The sequence below is a fragment of the Protopterus annectens genome, chromosome 12.part0 (assembly GCF_019279795.1).
Source record: "Protopterus annectens isolate FY-2018-M chromosome 12.part0, PAN1.0, whole genome shotgun sequence".
Classification (NCBI taxonomy): domain Eukaryota; kingdom Metazoa; phylum Chordata; order Ceratodontiformes; family Protopteridae; genus Protopterus; species Protopterus annectens.
Window position 1 is genome coordinate 1245763560 of NC_056746.1, and position 20441 is coordinate 1245784000.

Here is a 20441-nt window from a genome sequence, read left to right on the forward strand (position 1 = left end):
ACAACTGAATATTACTAAATGAGTCTGGGAATTATGTACTCAGCCAAGGGGTCATAGCTGAATGGTCAGCATGTTTTAATTGAGAGATCACCAGGTGGCTCATACAAGATATGTAGCTGAAGTTGGCTTCTTAGCTTGGCTATTTCCTTTCCTTCCAGCATGGAGTTGACACTCATGAGAAGCTGTTTGCAGGTATGCTGTCCTCTACCAGCTCCATTAGTAGTTGCTGTCCGTTTTTTGTTTTGTTGTAATTTTGCTTGGTTTATGTGATTTATATTTTTATATTTAGACAGTTGTTATTTTTATTTCTTTTGCTCAGTACAGTAAGCAGGGAGTTAGAAAGTTATGTGTTTTGTATTGAAGCAGTGTCCATGTGCTTAATGGCCATAGAAGGAGTTTGCTTTTTTTCAGTGGTTCATATCCAAAAGGAAGTGGATGATCTCATAAATATTTTGAGCTGGGCCTACATCCAGCCCTCTGTTTGTGTTGCACTTTCAGATCCGATGCCTAGTTGGGGCTTCTGAAAATTGACCTTTTTGCCACCCATACGAATGAAGCCTTGCCCTTCTGTTTGCAGAAGGGCAGTGAGGTGCTATGACTGCATTCTCTTTCAAGTGGTACATGAGGCTCTTGTACACCTTGCTATACTTTATGCTGATTCCATACCTCATTTCCGCATTCAAAATAGAAAGACTAAATCTCATACTGGCTCAGTGTTGTTGATGAAAGACCCAGTTCTTCAAGGCCATCACCTATGACTGTTGCATCTTGTAGCTTTACAGTCACTTCTGGAGGGGAAAAGGTGGTCTTGGAAGTTTCCTTTTAGCAGTCCCTACAGCTTCTAGTTTCCTTGGTGGCAGCAGAAAGCAGAGAAGAGACCTCTGGATGTGTATCACAGGCTCAGATATTATCAGAGGAGGCTACATAGGTTTAGGAATACAGCTTGTCCATTTCCTTTACTCCATGGAAAGTAGAGCTTGTCATTTCCAAGTAGACAGTGTGGATTCAAACTGCATTGCCTTTTGCTTCCATTCCACTAAGTACACTTTGGCAGACTTTACTTTGAAAGCTCACTCCACCTGAGGAGTGGTTGCCTGTGTTGCTTACTCCAGGAGTATCTTGCTTGTAGACATTTGTCACCAAGGTTCCTTGACCCTGGCCACACATTAACAAATGTCACTGTTCCCCAGTGACATGGCAGCTGGATTGCCTTTGGAACTTAGACAGCTGAGCTTTGACTTAGTGTGGTCATCATTCTCGTTCCATTTTGGTGTTTCTGCTTGGTTTTCAGATCAGCCAAGGTCTCAGCAAAGAGTCTCCTCTGTGTTAGATATCCTACATTCAATTATGTGCCATTACTTGATTCATCAGATGCCACTTGTTAATAGTTTGGGAATCCAAGCTTGCCATTTGCACAGGTTCATAGGTAGTTAACAGACTTGCAGTCCAGGGACCATTTGAGGAGCCTAGCCAAATTCCCAGTTGCTCCCAAGCACTGTCTGGTTAAGTAACTTGTTGTAGGTGACACAGTAGGCAAGTGAGGGCTAAGGGAATCAAACCCTGTATCACACGGACTACAGCTTACAGCTTTAATCGTTTGTACTAACTATATAACTCTCCAGTTCACCCCTACTAGATAGTGAGCACTTCCTGCAAGTCAGGAAATAACAGTGTAGATTTGGTACACCATTACTAACCTAGTGATACAAGAATGTATACTCACCTGACTTACGGAAATTTCCAACAGCATATGCTAACAGAAGATCCTCTGCACTCTTCACTGTGCTGTCCTGAGGCTGTATCTGCCTGAGTTGTTGATAGCTCAGTTGGATATAAAAGATTCCACAGTACTTACTGAATAGAGTAGGGAAAGATGTTTGTGTTTCACTGTTGCAGTGCTGACATGGGATTTCCTGTCATGAAAGCCCTTGGCTAGCCTGACTACCAGAGAAAACTCTTTTCCCTTCCTACGCTGGCAGACATCTTGACCGGTGTCAGTATTCCCAGGTATAAAGGGAGTCAGCCTGCGCCATGGTATCAGTTTTTTCTTGCTGTCGGAGCCTAAAGCAGTGTTCAAGTGTGCTGGTCAGTCCGCACCAGAGAGAAGTCATTGGCAGAAAGGTAAGTACTCCGTTGGGGAAACCCATTCTTTTCCTCTAATTCATGTCAGGTAAAGTAAATAATTGCCTCCGTTGTGGTAAGCAAATCCCACACATAGACTTTCACTCCGTTTGTGGCAATATTTATCCCCAGACCACAACGTCCCTAGTTGACATTTTTGTGCTCGTTTTAACACTAGGACTATTATGCATAGGGCTGAGTTTTTAGCGAGATTCCTTAGTCAAAAATCTTCTTATTCTTGTACGAAGGTGTCCACCAGTTGTCCTGAATTTGAGCAACCTAAGCATAAGAAAGATAAAGGAAAGAAACAAAAGCTTGGGTCTTTCGACGACAACCTTTTGCTGTCTGCCTGTCCCTCCAGACTTGTGATTGTTGATGAAGGTGAGGTGCTTTTGCAGCCCCCTTCGGTGTCTGTAACTGTGACACAGACCTCTGTTGAGACCCATTTGGAGTCCGACATGCCTTCAGTCCCATCTACTTTCTTGCAAGCTCTTGCATATGGCTGAGAAGCATTTTTCTACCAGTGATGCCCAAAGAAGGCCTTGGCCTACACCAGTGGTTCCTCACCACTTTCAAGAGACAGGCACCGGGTCTTTGGACGCTCCTAGGCCCAAGGCCAAAGACATCCCATAGAAAAGTAGTGTGGCAGGGCCTTCACCTAGGCCTACTGGCACCCTTTTACAGGGATCCAAACAGGATTTGATAAGACTAGCTGAGGATCTGATTTTTATTGTTAGGTCAAGATAGGCCACAGGGAATGCTCCACCAGGGAAAAGGAAAAGGTATGCTCCTTCTGAAGTTTTCCCAGATCCTTTTTGATCAGAGAAAGATTCCGACCTAGAGGAGTCTGGGTCTGATGAGGGCCCCCCTCTACATCCAATGATGAGTCTGATTCAGAAGAGAACCTACACTCTGCCCCCCCCCCCCCCCCAGAGGATTTTACCTTTGGAGAGACCTTCCATGCTATGAGACAGCATTTTCAGTGGGATGCACACGATTACCTCAGTAAAAGAAGAGAGTTGCTGGATGTACTTGAACACAAACCTCTGGCTATCCCACCCATTTTAGAGGGAGTGGAATACGTTTTCCAGGATTCCTCCTTGAATCCTGATTCCCTTCCCCCTACCCCACGTAAACCAGACAGGTTTTATAGGGTACAAGACTCCCACAAATACCTTTTTAAAAATCCTGCTGCTGACCCTGAGGTGGTCACCCTGGGGCCCAAAGGGGCTAGAGCCAGTTCATTCAGGAACCCTTTACCTACAGATGAAGAGAGTAGGGCCCTTGATAAGTTTGGGAAAAGGTATATACATCTTCCACCCTTACTGTGATGGCCCTCAACTGTCAATTTCATATGATCAAGTATCAACATACCATTTTGAATCAGCTCAAACAGGAGGTCACCTCACTAGAGGATAAAAACCTTTCCATAGAGCTCCTAGATCTGTCATTCCAGTGCTCAGTTAGTTAAACATTCATTACAGTGTGGTTATGATGCCATGGAAGCTTCTTGCAGGGCAGCTGCCATGGGCTCAGTCATTAGAAGGCATGCATGGTTGAGGGAATAATCTCTTTCAGACCATGTTAAAACAAACCTATTGGATGCTCCCTTGACAAAGATTTTCTCTTTGGTCCTAAGGTAAAGGCAGCTCTCAGAAAGACAGAGGACAAAGCAAAGTCTATGCAAACAGGGAAGGACTTCCTCCAAGTACAGCCTGTTAGGTTTAAGCACTGGTCATTTCCCTCCTAGTCTAGGGGTAGACAGAAGAAACCACAGTGGGAAATGGACCTATAGGCAGTGGCAACAGCTGCAAAGAAGCAGGCAGTGGACCTCAGAGACCCCCAGCCAAGGGAGTTCTAGGTCACAAGCCTCTGCCAGAGAGCAACTATGACTCATTCACTCTCCCCACCCTAACACTAAGAGGAAGGCTGCCACTCTTCAAACAAAGCTGGACCAATATTACTTCAGACAAGTGGGTTCTAGACATTATTTCAAATGGTGACAAACTCACCTTCCAAGAGCCTTCTGAATACTCAGGCTGTCCAAATGTTTCACAAGAACAAAGGTCAGAGGCCATGGCCCAAATTCAGATCTTGTGCTCTCAGGGAGCAGTGAAACAGGTTCCACAAGATAAAAAAGGAAAAGGTTTCTACTTCAGGCTGTTTCTGGTTCCCAGGAAGGAAGGCTTTTGGCACCCAATCTAGAACCTGTCCAACCTTAACCAGTTTCCAAAGTTCAAAATGTTGAGTCTTCAAAAAAAATTACCTATGATTACCACTCAGGCCTTCATGGTCTCAATAGACCTAAAAGATGCCTCTCAAAAGTCTCACAGAAGCTATGCTTGCTTCAGTGCAGGCTCCAGTCACTATCAGTTTTTAGCTCTTCCCTTTGGCTTATTTACTGCTCCAAGGGTTTTCATAAAGTGTCTAGCACCTGTTCTGAAGGACCAGGGGGAGACCAGATATATGCTACCTGGGCAACTGCCTGATATGGGCCACAGATTATCAAAACTCCTTAAGGATGTGAAATTCACCCAAGAAACCCTGTCCTCCCTGGGATTCACAATAAATCTCCAGAAATCCAACACTGCCCTGACCAAAAGGCTAGATCTTATGTTGTCCTATCTCACCGTAATTCTTACTGGTTGGTTGGGTTTGGAACCAAGCATCGGTTCCATCTCAGCTGAATACAAAAGTTCGAGAGCTTCCACTGGCTCGAGGCTAACCCCTATCCCATGATGCATTTAGTAAAATCCCCAGATCTCGTTTGCCGCTCAAGCAACCAGGATGTCTTCTACCTGGCTCGTTGGCTGAGTAGGATTTATTTCACTTTTTCTACAGTTTTTTTGTCATTTTTTTTCTGGCTTATATTGTGCGGTAGAGTTAGATAAAACCCCTTAGTCCTCCTGTGCATGTTTTTCCCTTTGTTTCTGTGAGAGACCCGTTTATGTTAGAGGGCTCTCAGCGGACCGTTTAACTTAGAGGGCCACTTCTCATCCACGTGCCTTCCTTCCTTCCTTGGAGATTCAGTTTATGTTAGAGGATTCTCCATTGTTGTGTGTGTGTGGTGTTCCAATGATAGTTTTACTGTCTAGTAGTGGTTAGATCTGTCCTCTGATGGTTTTCTTACAGCTTTCTGCTAAATGCTTTTAGGGAGTGTATTGGTGTGGTGTTAGTAGTTCAGTGGGCTCTAGTTTTCTTTGGAGCAGTTTATTAATTGTGTTAACTTAGTGATTAAACCCGTCCTTTGACGGACCCTTTTTTTCTTGCAGCTTTCTTCTGAGAATTAATCTGTGTGCATTTCAACTTATTGTGTGTTAGAAGGCTCCTGTTTTTTCTTGGAGCATATTATAGTTAAAAGTTTAAAGTTGTAGTTTTCCTTTCTTGTGTGGATTATATTTAGTTCATTGGCTATGTTGAAGGAAAAGGAAAAAGAACCTAAAGAGCATAGGCAGTCTGGTTTCAAGAAGTGCGATCAATGCACTCAAAAGATGTCGATCACAGATGGACACACCAGTTGTGTATATAGTTTGGGTGCCATCCACTTACAAGACCTTTGCACTGTTTGCCATGGGTTCAGCAGCAGGGTCCTTCAAGAGCGCAGAAATAAATTGATGGTCAGGGGTTTGCTAAAAGGTCCTTGCCAGGAATCCTTGGAAGGATCTCAAATCTCCAAACCTTCTTCTTCCCATTCAGGTTCCAAGCGACATGCTATTTCGGCTCCAGCTTTAGAGCCTTCTAAAAAAGTTGCTGCCTCGGAACCGAGGACTCTTGGTTCCAACAAAACAAAATCTACCTCTCCAGTCCCATCAGTATCATCAGAGCTGATAGAGTTACCAATAAGGAGATGGTTTGCTGTGTTGCAGCTGATATCTCCGACATTGAGATCACCCATTTTGGAGAGGGCCAGATCTTTTTCTTTGTCCCCCCATTCCTCTAGGAGTTTATCTGATGACAATGTGGAGCGGGTGGTGAAGAGATTGCTTAAAACTCTGGCACTGGCAAAAGTTTTATTGTCTCCGACCCCAAAGGACATGAGACCGTCCAATTCCTCCTCCGACCCCGTTGGTGGCTTCGGAGCCAGAGTGTGTGGATCCGATAGTAGTGGAACCATCGGTACCATGACATCCTTCAGGATCATCGGTTCCAGCTTCTACTCCAACATCTTTGGGTCCTTCTATCTCGAAGAGTCTAGGAGCCGACGCTCACCCGTCGGGCCCGGGAAGGGGAGTCGACGCAAACAACTGTCTGAGCCGACTCTACCCCTCAGTGCCTCAGCGAGGTTGAGCTCGGTTCCTACATTGTAGCCACCTGCTCCACCTCAGAGTTGATCCTCAGCATCTTCGGAGTGGAGGGACTCTTCAGTGCGGAGTGAGGGAGCTTTTGAGCTGATGGGAGAGAGTGCTGTCATCCCAGACAGCTCCACTCTCAAAGCCATCTTCTCTTCCCTCACAGGCACCGGTGTTGCTCTCTTCTTCACCCCCCCCCCCAAGCGTAGAGATCCAGAGCCCCAGGAAGCCGCTGTGGGCGATGCTGTCTCCTCCGAAACCTCTCCAGAGTGTCCCTCTGAGGAACTCCCTTGAAAGATACTGTGCAAGAGGAAGCACATAGACTCCCCTAAGTCAGTTACATTGGACACTGATCTGGGTGAGTTTGAAGGGTCCTCACGATGCCCCTTTGAGGATGTCTTCATTGCTGACATCCTTGAGATCCTAAAACAGAGGGGCGGCTAGAAGCCCACCAACCCATCAGAGGACGAATCGGTGTACCTGGAGGCTTTTGGATCTCACCCTTCCACCTCCTGGGTGACTCCCCCCTATGATCAGTTACTTAATGTGATATCACGTAAGGCTTGGAGTTCCCAAGATACAGTTGAACTGGTTCCGCAGAGGCCCAACAAATTTATTACAGCCCCTACTGAAAAAGAGTTTCTTACCAAAGGAGTCCCTGTAGATGCGATGATGGTGGCAGCAGCAGCCACCAAAAAGGAACTATCGGAGACCTCCTCATCTGTTTATCCTCCCAACAAAGAGTCACGGACTATGGACACATATGGAAAGCGTACCTTTTCTTCAGCAGCCTTTACCCTACGATTACTGAATTACCTGACCCATTTTACAAGGCTTCAAAGGAATCTCCTCAAAGAGCTAGGAGATACCCTCAAGGGTACTGTAGCTTCGAGGACCCCAGACAAAGTTTCTTTGCAACTCTCCACCCTCAGTTCGATTGTCAACTCCTCCATGAGACTGATTTCATACACAGCTGATGGAGCGAGCAATGCAGCAGCTACAGGAATTTCCATAAGGCGACATTCCTGGATGTGTCTTTGCAATTTTGCCGAGCCCTTCAAGTCTTCCTTCAGCAACGCCCCTTTTGATGGTTCATCCCTTTTTGGACCCAAAGCGAAAGATACTTTAACCAGGTTCGAGCAGGATGGGAAAACCTTGTCTGCAGTGGGACTCCATTTTCCCACCCTGTCTAGACCTTATCCCAAAGGTGAGAAGGGTGGGAAGATGTGGTTCCGCAAGTCCCAAAAAGGTTTCTCTGATGCACGTGATGACACATCCCCCAGGGACAGAGGGGGAGGTGCTAACTGAAGACGCTGACCTCGCGGCAGAGGGGGTCTGCAGAATCATACCGACAGATACATTCTCTGAGAGGCCCTTCCAGCGCTCCTGAAAGGAGGCCCGCCTGCTTTTCTGTGGAGGCAGTCAGGGGATGTTTGTCACTGTACCCAAACACCTGGCTAGAGATCTTCCAAGACTAATGGGTACAGGCAATCATATCCAGCGGATGTTACATTCCTTTTTCTACTCCCCCTCCCATAAACAAGTCCTTGCCAGATGTTCCACCCGGTCAGAAGGACTACGCAATACAAGAGATACTCAAGTTGCTAGAAAAAAAGAGTCATCCAAGATGTCCCCGCAGACCAGACTGGATCCAGAACTTACTCAAGGTTCTTTTTAGTATCAAAAAAGACAGGGGACTGGAGACCTATTCTGGATCTCAGCAAACTAAACAAATTCATAAAGAAATCCAAGTTCCGGATGGTAACACTGCAGTCAATATTTCCCTTTGTAGGGAAAGACGATTGGATTTGCTCGATAGATCTCCAAGACACGTATTACCACATAAAAATGGACAAGCTGCCCAGGAGATATTTACGCTTTTGTCTGGTATCCAGTCATTACCAGTTTCAAGCCCTGCCCTTTGGCCTCACTACAGCCCCCAGAGTGTTCACCAAATGCATGGCAGTGGTCATGGCTCTTTTGAGACATCAGGGATTCCGGGTGTTTCCATACCTAGATGACTGGCTCCTGATCGACACCACTAAGCATCTACTTCTGCAGGCAAGGAATGAAACAGTGCTTCTTTGCGCCTAGACTAGGCATTACAGTAAACTTAAAAAAAATCTGCCTTGTCACCTTCACAGCATAATATTTTCTTAGGCGCAGAACTGGATTCAAAGCAGATGGTGGCAAAACTTACCCCCGAGAGAATTCAGTCCCTTCATCATCAAATCAAGATGTTGATATCAAGAAGAAGGGTTCAAGCCAGTGTTGTGTTACAGGTTCTGGGTACCATGGCAGACGCAATTCTTTTAGTTCCCCTAAGTCGTCTACTCATGTGAGTTCTACGGTGGTTACTCTTTGCCCAGTGGTCCATGCAGAATTTGCCTCTATTACACCAGATAATCATTATGGAGTTATGCAAGAAAGATCTTCTCTGGTGGATGCAGACAGAACAGTTGTACCTAGGCCACCCCTTTGTTTTTCCACAACCAACAGCAGTACTGACCACGGGCGCATCCCAGATCGGGTGTGGGGGGGGGCATTATCTGGGAATGCCGGTCCAAGGGGTATGGCAAGAACACGAGAGCCACTTGCACATCAGTGTCCTAGATGAGAGCGGTGCTGTATGTGTTTGTTTTTCCACAACCAACAGCAGTACTGACCACGGGCGCATCCCAGATCGGGTGGGGGGGCATTATCTGGGAATGCCAGTCCAAGGGGTATGGCAAGAACACGAGAGCCACTTGCACATCAGTGTCCTAGATGAGAGCGGTGCTGTATGCGTTTGTTTTTCCACAACCAACAGCAGTACTGACCACGGGCGCATCCGAGATTGGGTGGGGGGGGGCATTATCTGGGAATGCCGGTCCAAGGGGTATGGCAAGAACACGAGAGCCACTTGCACATCAGTGTCCTAGATGAGAGCGGTGCTGTATGCGTTGCAGGCACTTTAAGACTCTCTTCTAGTAGGAACAGCTGCAATTCAAACAGACAATATTTCAGTGGTATGGTACATAAACAAGCAAGGAGGAACCAAGTCGTATCCCCCATGATGAGAGGCACAACGAGTATGGCAATGGGCGAGCACTTCTCAACGTTTTCTGATAGAAATGCATATCCTGGGGAAATCCAAAGTAATAGTGGACAAACTCAGCAGAGTGATTCTGTTGCCTCACAAGTGGTCCCTCAAACCAAAAGTTGCAGAGGAGATCTTCCAAAAATGGGGCCAGCCTTGCTGCGATCTTTTTGCCACCACCCTGAATGCCAAATGTAGCAGCTACTTGGCTCTCTTTCCCCCTCTGGGGAAGTCTCCAAGGGATGCACTTGTCCACGATTGGCCCCTGGGACTACCTTATGCCTTCCTCCCCTTCCCCTTAATAACCAAAGTACTTCAGAAAGGCCAACATGCTGAAAAGCACTATGATTTTCATTGCACCTTACTGGCCTCAATATGTTTGGTTCCCCTTTCTCTGGACTCATTTACTGGAGGAACAGTGGATTCTGGACCCAGTTCCAGACCTTTTGACCCACTCATCGGAAGCATTCCATCCATCCGGACCCTCAAGTTGACAGCATGGCTGCTCTCAATTCCACGCTTAGCCAGGTGTTACAAATTTTCCCCTGCATTTACCCCTACATTTAAACATATTTTGGTGTCTTCCCACAAACCATCTCTGAGGAAACTATATTCAAGTAAATGGAAAAGATTTTCTTATTGGGCTGTTAAACACAATGTAGAACCTTTTATGGCCTCTATTACCACAGTTCTAGAATTTCTCTCCAAGCTCTTTGATGAAGGAGCAGCAAGAGCTACTATCAGAGTTCAGCTGGCAGCTATCTCTAACTTTTATACTGGTGAGATGGGAATGCTTATAATGTCTTACAGGTTATGTAAGGCCTTTCTGAAAGGTACATTCTTACTCAGACCCCCGCTCAGGGAACCTCCAGCTCCTTGGGACCTTAATTTTGTGCTGTCTGCATTGGCTTTGCCACCCTTTGAACCTGCAGCATCTTGTGATATGAAAAATTTATCCTGGAAAACTCTCTTCTTGGTAGCTATTAGTTCTGCCAGATGGGTGTCAGAACTTCATGCTCTCTCTACACGCCTGCCTTATATAGTTTTTCACAAAGACAGAATATCATTAAGAACTAATCCTTCTTTTCTACCCATTGTTTGTTCAGAAAATAATCTAAATCAGTCTATAGATTTGCCTTTGTTCTTTCTGAATTATACTGACAAGGCAGATTATACATTACATCAATTAGATGTTCACAGACAGCTCTGCTTTTGTTTGCATAGGACCAAAGATTTCAGAAAGTCATATCAGATTTTTGTGTCCTTTTTGGACAAAAGAAAACAATTGCCTGTTTCGAAAGTGACTGTCTTAATGGCTTACAGTTTGCATTTCCTTTTCATACACTAAGAATAACAGACAATTATCAGGCAAAATAAAAGGTCATTCCATGAGAGCGGTTTCAGCATCCTCTGCCTTTCAGGCTAGGCTTCCCATGGACACTATTTGTGTAGCCGCCACATGGGTGAGACCTCATACCTTTATTACTCATTACAAAGTAGATGTGGCCTCCCGGAACAGGTCTTCCTGTGGTTTTACTGTATTGAGGAGTCTTTTCTCTTGAGACACTCTAGGGTAAAGGTGCTAAGGATGCTGTCCCAACCAGCAAGAAATTACGGCGAGATAGGACAACATAACATTAAGAAGTTATGTACTCACCATAACGTTCCATGTTTTTTATCCATCTCGCCTGTATTCTTGCATCCCACCCACCTTCCCCTCCTTCATTCTTGGAGGAACATGTGAATAATCTTATTGTTATGTATATAGTCATGATGGTTTGGAATCTTTGATTCTTCTTCTAGAGAATTGTTATGTTCTAGTATGTGGGTATACTAAGTTAGTGTTTCGCTTGCAAACAAGATCTGGGGATTTTACCAGATGCATCATGGGATAGGGGTTAGCCATGATCCAGTGGAAGCTCTCGAGCTTTTGTATTTGCCCGAGTCGGAACCAATGCTTGGTTCCGTACCCAACCAACCAGCAAGAATATAGGTGAGCTGGACAACAAACATGGAACGTTATGGTGAGTACATAACTTCTTATTTTTCTGGGAGCTCTCCCGGACTCTTCACTTCAAAAGGCCTTCCTCCCTCCAGATAGTCTCCTTTCTGACAAACTACTTTCAAAAAATCCAGAAGAGAAATTGCATCTCAACCAGAGAGATTCCCTGAGCACTGGGATATATGGCTTCCTATATCCTCATGGATTCCCTGGCCCGGCTGCACATGGCGAAGCTTCAGTGGTATCTCAAAAATGTATGGTACCAGAGCCCTCAGTCTCTAGAGACTGAGATACAACTGATCCCTTGTCTAAAACAGGAGTTTGCAGGGTGGGTACAGGCTTGTACCCAAAACCAGGGCCTTCCCTTCACTTTCACTCCACAGGGCCAAACCCTCACCACGGATGCCTCAGAGACAGCCTGGAAGGCTCACTTTCATCAACTCCAACCACAAAAAATGTGGGAGGTTCATTTCAAGGACAGGCACATCTATTGGAAAGAACTCATAGCAGTGCATAGAGGCCTGAAAACCTTCAAAGAAAAAATGGGAACCATGGGTCCTATTAGTAAAAACAGACAATACCACAGTCATGTGGTACATAGACAGGGAGGCACACTGTGCCACGTAGCGATGCAAGTGTGGGAAACTGCACACTCTCTGGGCTTGCACCTCATGGCAGAATACCTTCCTGGGGTTCAAAATGCTCTAGCAGATCACCTCAGCAGAAACCTTATGGACTCTCATAAATGGCATCTGCATTAGGAAATTCTTCTCAGTATAACTCAGAGATGGGGAGTCCCACAGGTAGACATCTTTGCCAAGAAGGACAGTGCTCACCTGAAAAACTTCTGTGCCAGGATCAAACAGAAATATGCCTGGAAAGCAGATGCTTTCTCCTTCCGGTGGTCTCGTGTCTTCATTTATGAATTCTCCCATTACTCCTTATGCCTTGAGTACTTTTAAAGATAATGGAAGAGGGTCCAAGGGGACTACTGATAGCACCAGACTGGCCTAGCCAGCACTGGTATCCTCTCCTCTTTGAACTCACCAATCAGAGCCCATGGCTGTTACCTCAAATGGTAGACCTCCTCACCCAAAACAAGGGAAGGACTGTGCACCCCAGCCTTCAGACTCTCAGCCTTTCAGCTTGGATAATTCCACAGCAACAAATGACATATTACTCTTAAGCAAGCAGGTGCAGGACATTCTTACAGAGTCTAGACGACCTAGCACTAGAAAGTCATACTCAAGCCAAATGGAAAAGATTCCCTATTTGGTGCCAGAGGAACCACCTTGATTCCAATTCAGCACACATTACTACCACCCTACAATACCTGGCCAGTCTGGACGATAAAGGCCTCTCCTATTCCTCCATTAATATTCATGGAGCTGCTATTTCAGCCCACATTCGTACTCTTCCTCCAGTCTTTTCCCATCACCTGTTAAGACGATATCTTAGGAAAGTCATTCACAGTAGACCTCCCAAGAGGAAACCCACTCCTTCAAGGGACCTCAATTTTGTCCTGGAGAAAATTGACTCTGCCCCCTTTTGAATCTGCAGCTAATGTTCTCTCAAGTTTCTTACTTGGAAAACAGCCCTGCTGCTGTCTGTCACCCCAGCCAGAAGTGTATCTGAGTTACAAGCCCTTATGGCAGCGGAAACATTTGTCATCTTCCACCAAGACATGGTTTCCCTCAGAATTAATCCTTCTTTCATGCCCAAGGTGGTCACTGATACTTCTCTCAAACAAGATATTTATCTGCCTACTTTCTTCCCCAACAACAGAACAAAAGGGAAAGAGTACTTCATTCCTTGGATGTGCACAGGCAGCTCCACTTTTATTTGGACAGAACAAAAGCCTTGAGAAAATCTGACCAGCTGTTTATTACCTTTACCCCTGGCTCTAAGGAGAAGCCAGCTTCTAAACAGACTATCTCTAAATGGATCTCCCACTGCACTTCTTTCTTTTACAGCCATCATGGTAAAAAGGCCCCTGAAATGATTAAGTCGCACTCCACTTACTCCACTTGCTCCACAGCCTTTCTGAAGGGGTATCCTAGTAAGGACATCTTGGAAGCAGCACCTGGTCATCTGTACATACTTTCACAAAGCACTACTGCTTGGCAGCATTTTCTAAGTCTAGACCAGGATTTGCCACTGCCATCCTGTAGAGCATATTCTCTTTTCCATAATCTACTTCCTCTCTCAATTCAGCTTTGGGAATCTTTCCACAAGTCAGGACTGCAACAGTGAAACATGAAGAACATAATACAGTTGTGTACACTTAGATGTTAGAATGTGTTTACTGTTGCAGTCTTCTTTCCCCTCCCTCCTGCCCCACTTAACCTACTAGGTAGCCTACTAATAATCAACTATTCCTGCCAAGGATCACCACCCTTGGCTTACCCTCCTGTTAGGGTCCTCTTCCTTAGTTCCCTCATTTTCACTTAGGGCTTCTCCTGGTAGAGGATAAGAAAATACTGATGATATGATGCAGGCTGGCTCCCTTTATACCTGAGCATACTGACGTCAGTCAAGGAGTCCATCAGCTTGGGAGCGGAAAAGAGTTTTCTCTGTTAGTTGAGCCGGCCAAGAGCTTTCATGGTCGGAAATCCCACAAGTCAAGACTGCAACAGTGAATACACTTGAACATCTACATTTATGGCAAGTATACACAACTGTACTTTACCCTGATGCCCTGGCCAAATTTCCCATAGTCAATATGACTACCACCTTGCATCTCCCTCCTGAAAAGAGGCCATTGGCCGAGTGGAATTAACCCAGTCAGCAAACTGCAAATAAAAAATAATGCACCGGCATCGTTATAATAGCTTGACCTAGTGAACATTTTATCATTTCAGCAGTCAGCTTCAGAACAAAAGAGGAATTAGATTGAATTACCATGAATTCCCCATTCCTCAAAATTTTAAGCCAAAATGTTCAGAATCCTGTCTGTGGATATGTACCTTATGAACTATGCCACATTCTTTAGGCAAGCATACCCCTTCCCCATGTTGCTTCTCTGACTGCAAGAAATTTTCTTTTAAAATTGTAGTCGCAACACTTCAAACATGAGAGTATACCTTATAATGAGCAAGTTGAAAGTTTGGTCGCAAAATGTTGACAGTTATTGAAGTTGTAACATGATATTTAAATAACAGAGCATCTTGGAACAGTACTGGTTATCAAAAGTTACACCCCAGATATACATCCTACCATCCACGCCACCCTCTTTGATGAAGTTATGGGCTGCCATCTGAAGGGTGACTGCGCATCAGCTGTAACTTTGAATCAGGACATCTATGATTTATTGTGTCCAAACTAGATTAATCCAAACTAGATTAACAGAACATTTTCACCAAATTAGCAAATATCCTTTGAAGTTGTCAGCACAGGGAAGGATGTAATATTAAATGAAGTGGTGTAGGACATGAAGTAAGGGGATGTGGATGATTGCTTCCTTCAGCCAGCATAAACACACATACACCATAAGTTTTTTCTTTATTTTAAGTTAAAACTTGATGAAAGACTGTCATTCAGTTCTGACTTGACAAATCCTACTATGCCACTTTGAATTTTGAGGATTGCAAAATCACATTTTCCTTGACAACATATGTAGTAGCACAAGGTACCCATAATATTTAACATTGGCAGGTCATGGGAATGTATTGAGAATAGTGAGTAGATATTCATTATTTTTTACATTTATGGATATTCTTGACTCAAAACTTAAAAAAATTAAGCTGTGTAAAAAATTTGCATAAATGTAAGAGAAATTATACCTAATATTTAAACAAAATGCTCTTTTCCATGACCTGAAAAGTGCTATATAGTCTTTAGATAGAGTGGTATGTATCTTTTCCTAAACCGTTACAGTTAGACTTGACTGTGGATAAAATGCTGAAACCCATATTATAAGTGCGTTAAGACTTGCTGTTCTTTGTGTAGTACTGTCTAACGTTTATATGTTTTACTGTTTTAATTAGTCTGTTATATCCAGCTCATTAATTTGACCTTTTCATGTTTAGTGATTATATCTATTAGTCAATGAAAATGAGTGCTTCCTAGTTCTGTCATAAAAATGGGCCTCTCATGTTGTCTACTGGGACTTCAGGGTTGGTAAAATTAAATGCATCAAGGAAAATAAGTTAAAGTGGTGATGTTTCAGATTCATTTGAAAAGATATACTGCTGCATTCATGCAGTTTGCACTGGGTGAGTGACTTTTTCAAGGACTGTTAGACAGGACTGACTGCTTGTGTTGGCAAAACTGGGACACTGTGATCAGGTAATGGTCCTCTCTTCACAGTGGACAAAGCTTGTTCTCCTGCTTATCATTTCCCACCAGGTACAGCATTAGTAGGAACACTGATTTGCACTGTAGACAGAATCCATGTAAAGAAGTGGTTGTACAACTGTCTTGAACAGGAAAGGAAAATAACTTTTTCAGCATAGGCCTAAGCATGTCCTACAGAGCTATCTCCAGTTTTATTTGACTAGACCTTAAGTTATATCACATTTTTGATTACATGTGCCACCATTACATCACTTTGTAAGTAACAAGTTATGTGCAGATGCAAATGAAAATCCCAAAGAAATGCATTGTTATAGGTTCATAAGTTGGTACTAGGCTATCTGCCCAAAGGCATTTATAAGCCTAGCCAGAATGTGTTGGCTTTCGCCACCCCTTTAGATTAGTTCCCTGTGCCTCTGTCCAGCAGAGCCACTGAAGTGATCCCTGAGGTAAACCTTCTGTTTCCTATCCACTCGTCAAGGTTTCTTTTGAAGAGTGTTAGCGAGCAGCCCTGCCTAATGTAGACTGGGATCTTGTTCCAAAGCATGGAAGTCTCTGGGACAGGAGTCTATCCCTCCAACACGTCTTATTTATTGTTGTGGTAAGGTTTAGATCCTTAGAGCGTGTGGCTCGAGGGGATAAGGTTTTCTTTAGGGGGAGCATGTCCATCAATTTTGGGTTGGACATGGCCTTGTATGTCAGGCAGAGATCACCTCTGAGTAGGCGGTTTGCAACCGAGTACAATTGGAGTTTCTTCAGTCGAGCTGCATAGGGCATCTGTTTGAGGCCAGTGATCTTCTTAGTGAGGGACTTCTGTGGTCTTTCCAGCTGTTGCAGGTGTCTTGTAAGGTACATCCCAAATGGGGCATTGTACTCTATGATGGGTCTGATGAGTGATGAATAGAGGGGCACAATGACCTCTTTTGATCTGGATGCGAACCCTTTTGTGGTTAGGTGGGCCACATAGAAGGGTTTTCTAACCACTTTGGCAATGTGATTATCAAAGGTGAGATTACTATCTACTTGGGTCCCCAGGTCCCTTATTACTTCTTCCGTATTTAGGGAGCTACCACCTATGTGGTAGTTTGTGGGTACTTTGTTTTTCCAAAGGGGATGACTATGCACTTTTTGGCATTTAGCTTGAGGCCATGATTTTGACACCAGGTATCCGTCTCAGTGAGACCCTTTTGGAGGATGTCTGTGTCAGCCGGAGAGTCAGTTATAGCCCCTAGTTTGCAGTCATCTGCGAATTTGGTCAGCCATAGTCCTCCTGTGCTTGCCTGTACCTCTGAGAAGTATATGCCGAACAGGAGGGGTCCTAGGACTGAGCCCTGGGGAACGCCACTTGTAACCGGTTTAGAGTCGGACCTAACTCCCGCAACTCTCACGATGTGGGTTCTGTCCGTGAGCCAGTTGGCAACCCATGTTGTGACGTAGGGGTTTATGTTCACGCTGGTGAGCTTGTTTAAAATACCAGAATGGGGAATGGTGTCAAAGGCCTTAGCGAGGTCTAGATAGGCTGTGTGTACCACCTTTCCCTCATCTATAGCCTTGGTAACTGTCTCAAAGAAGTCCACCAGGTTTAGGAGGCTTGATCTGCCCTTAACAAAGCCAAACTGGGTAGGGTCCAGTGTTTGGAGGTTCCCAGTGACTCTGTTAATGAGTTCCATGATGATGCGCTCCATAGCCTTGCAGGCCAAGCTAGTCAGGCTTATAGGGCGATAGTTCCCGGGGTCTGTTATAGCTCCACCTTTGTGGAGTGGAATAACCGTTGCTGTGCACCACTCTATGGGTATGTAGCCTGTGGAGAGGCTGAGTTTGAACAGTGTGTTTAGGTGAGGGTTAGTTAGTCTTTGAGCTCATGTAGGACGCAGCCTGAGACACCATCCGGTCCCATTGATGCTGTGTTTTTGGCTTTGGAGAGGGCTGTTTTAACCTGATTGTCTGTGATTTCAGGGACTCTACATTTTTCTGGTATGGTTATGGGCCCTTTTGGGGGTGAGAGGGGATGAAGTTTGCGCTGAACCTGTCTGCCAGGATGTTGGCGATATCAGTCAGTTCAGTGTATTTTGTGCCATTCTGCACTAACTCCGAGCAGATCTGAGCATTGCCACTTAGATTCTTGACATAGCTAAAGAATGCCTTGTGGTTATCTTTGGAGTCCTTGGCAATGTTTCTTTCAAAGCTCGCCTTGGATGATTTTATGAGGAATCATAGCTTCTTGCTGATACTGATCAAAGATGTCTTCCCTTTTTGGGATTTTACTCTTTTCTGTACTAGTTTCCTCCTTCTGTTGTATTGCTTGTTATGGCAGGAGTCCACCAGACTGGTTTCCTTTTCTTGGAGGAATGAGTCTTGGTTTTGCTTGGGATGGCATGATCCATGCATTCTTGTAGCTATCCGTAGAATGCATTAGTAAAGGATTTTGCAGCTTTTGGACAGTGTTATCCTTCAGCATGGGGGTTTTGAAACTTTCCACCTCGGTCTTATGTAACGTGACATTTGCTTTTGAAAAGTTTTTCACTGTGATTTTCTTGTCCGGGGGTGGGGGCGGAATATGGATATCCAAAGTGATTTGTTTATGGTCAGATCTAACCAGCGAGTGGTTGACCTCTGGTGTGGAACACCGGTCGCCCATGTTGGTGATGACCATGTCCAATATGTTGTCACCTCTGGTGGGAGTGTTGACCAGTTGAACCAGGGCATTTGAGTTTATAAATTCTTGGAAATTTTGGGCAAGGGAGTTAGTACTTCAGTAGTTCTCCAAGTTAATGTTTGAGTAATTGAAATCACCCAATATTAGGGTGTTTGGTAGGACCTTTATGTTTCCCAGTGTTTCCAGAAATGCTGACTGGGGGTCCTGGGACATGGTGGGTGATCTGTAGCAAGCTACAATTTAAATTGCAGTTTTGCCTATTGTTAGTTGCATGTAAATGATCTCTGAAGCATCGTGCTGTGCCACTAACCTGGAGGTGTGGGTATCCTTGATGAATATAGATATGCCCCCTCCTTTTGTATTTCGGTTTGGGTTCTGTGGCCGAAATGTATGGTATGAGTTGTAGCCTGGTAGTGCTGGGGTGCTCTCTGGAGCCTTAAACCAGATTTCTGTTACTGCACATATATCGATTTTCTCCATACTGAGGAGTACCTCGAGCGCGTGCATTTTGAGGTTTAGACTTCTGGGATTGAGTAGCATTACCCTCAGTTTTTTGTTACTTGTGCTATTTACGATGGTGGGTTTGTCTTTTGAGCCTTGCCTAAAAAAGGCACTATGGGAGTGGCAAGCGCATTGGCCAGTATTCGAAAGCCTAAGGGTGACGGGTGCAAGCCATTTCTAGCGAAGCAGCGTGGCTTGTCGAGCATGTCATCCTAGGCGGACAGACACTGGATCCCCTTTGTATGACACCAGAAACTTAGCCAATTGTTGAAATCGAGAATTTTTTCTTTATACTGTGGTATCATTCTTGGTGAGGGCAGGATGCTACTCAGGGTCAGGGTCATACCGTCCTGGGCTACGTGATCATAGAGCTCTTCCATGTCTCTCTTCATGTAGTCCAGGGAGTTACAACTCAGGTCATTCACACCAAAATGGACAATGACAGAGTCATATTTGTACTTGTTCTGGAGTGACCTGAGTGCTTGTGTTATGTGGCGGATCCTGGCAACTGACAGGCAGCTAACAGTAACCTTCTCCTTATTCAGCCTAGTGAGTGGGATGTCAGTGTGCTTGACTATAGAGTCACCTATTGAGTATGTTAGGTATGTTATTTTGCCTTAAGGGCTGTGATTGCATGGCACACTGGTTTTGTGAAGTATGTGTTTCATGGTTTGTGTTGGGAGGGTGGAGGTTGCTTGGATGTTTGCTTTGGAGGTCTCTCTTGGTCTTGCAGATTTTTATTTAGAGCCTCTGAGTATGTTTTCATGTATGTATGTGTATTTTTTGCCGGTGCTGGTTTATTGGGTCTATGTAAGACTGGTGGTGATGCAGGCATAGTGTTACAAATGTACCTTTGGAACCAAAATAAAAAGTACATCTTCAGAAAAAAAGCTTAATTTTGAAGGGTTTCTTGCACATTTGTTAATTTTGGGATACTTGTATTTCACAAATTATATACTGAACTGCTGTTTTGCAATTATTATTATTGTCATTAATATTTTTATTTCTTTTTAATCACCAGGTCCTTCAACTTATACAAGAGAGGCACAACATTTGCAAACAAATTCATCTTCCAGCTCAGAGTGGGAGTTCATCAGTTTTGCAAGCCATGAGAAGAGGGTAAAGCTTTTTTTTCTTGTACCTTTTTTTGTTAATTATCTTGCATAATATGTTACAAGAACTCTGCATATTGTATTAAAAGAACATTTATTATATTTGCAGAAATCTGCTTTAGGAAGATAACCTCTGGAGTGACCTGCTAGAAGAACTTTTGAGACTCTGTAAAATATATTTTTTGAAAATAAAGTACTTGGCTGATTTCATGTAGCATATTAATTTAAATTTGTGTCATGAGCTAACATTCAAATGTATATTGCACAATAATATATCACCCACTCTGACTGATAGCAGCTACAGGCAAAGTCTTTTCTTCCCTTCCTCTGTTCACCTTCCACCACAAAAACATTGCGGGTAATTCAGTAAACCCTACATAGAGCAATT

At 44.3% G+C, this 20441-nt stretch overlaps 1 protein-coding gene across 1 annotated transcript in view; it reads left to right on the top strand.

The window, feature by feature from the left end:
* Positions 1-20441, top strand: part of CDK5RAP1 (CDK5 regulatory subunit associated protein 1) — a 650459-nt gene that overhangs the window by 211029 nt on the left and 418989 nt on the right. Inside the window, exon 8 of the mRNA XM_044089012.1 lies at positions 19963-20060. Coding sequence (XP_043944947.1) covers positions 19963-20060 — 98 coding nt within the window. The remainder of the gene's footprint in view (positions 1-19962; positions 20061-20441) is intronic.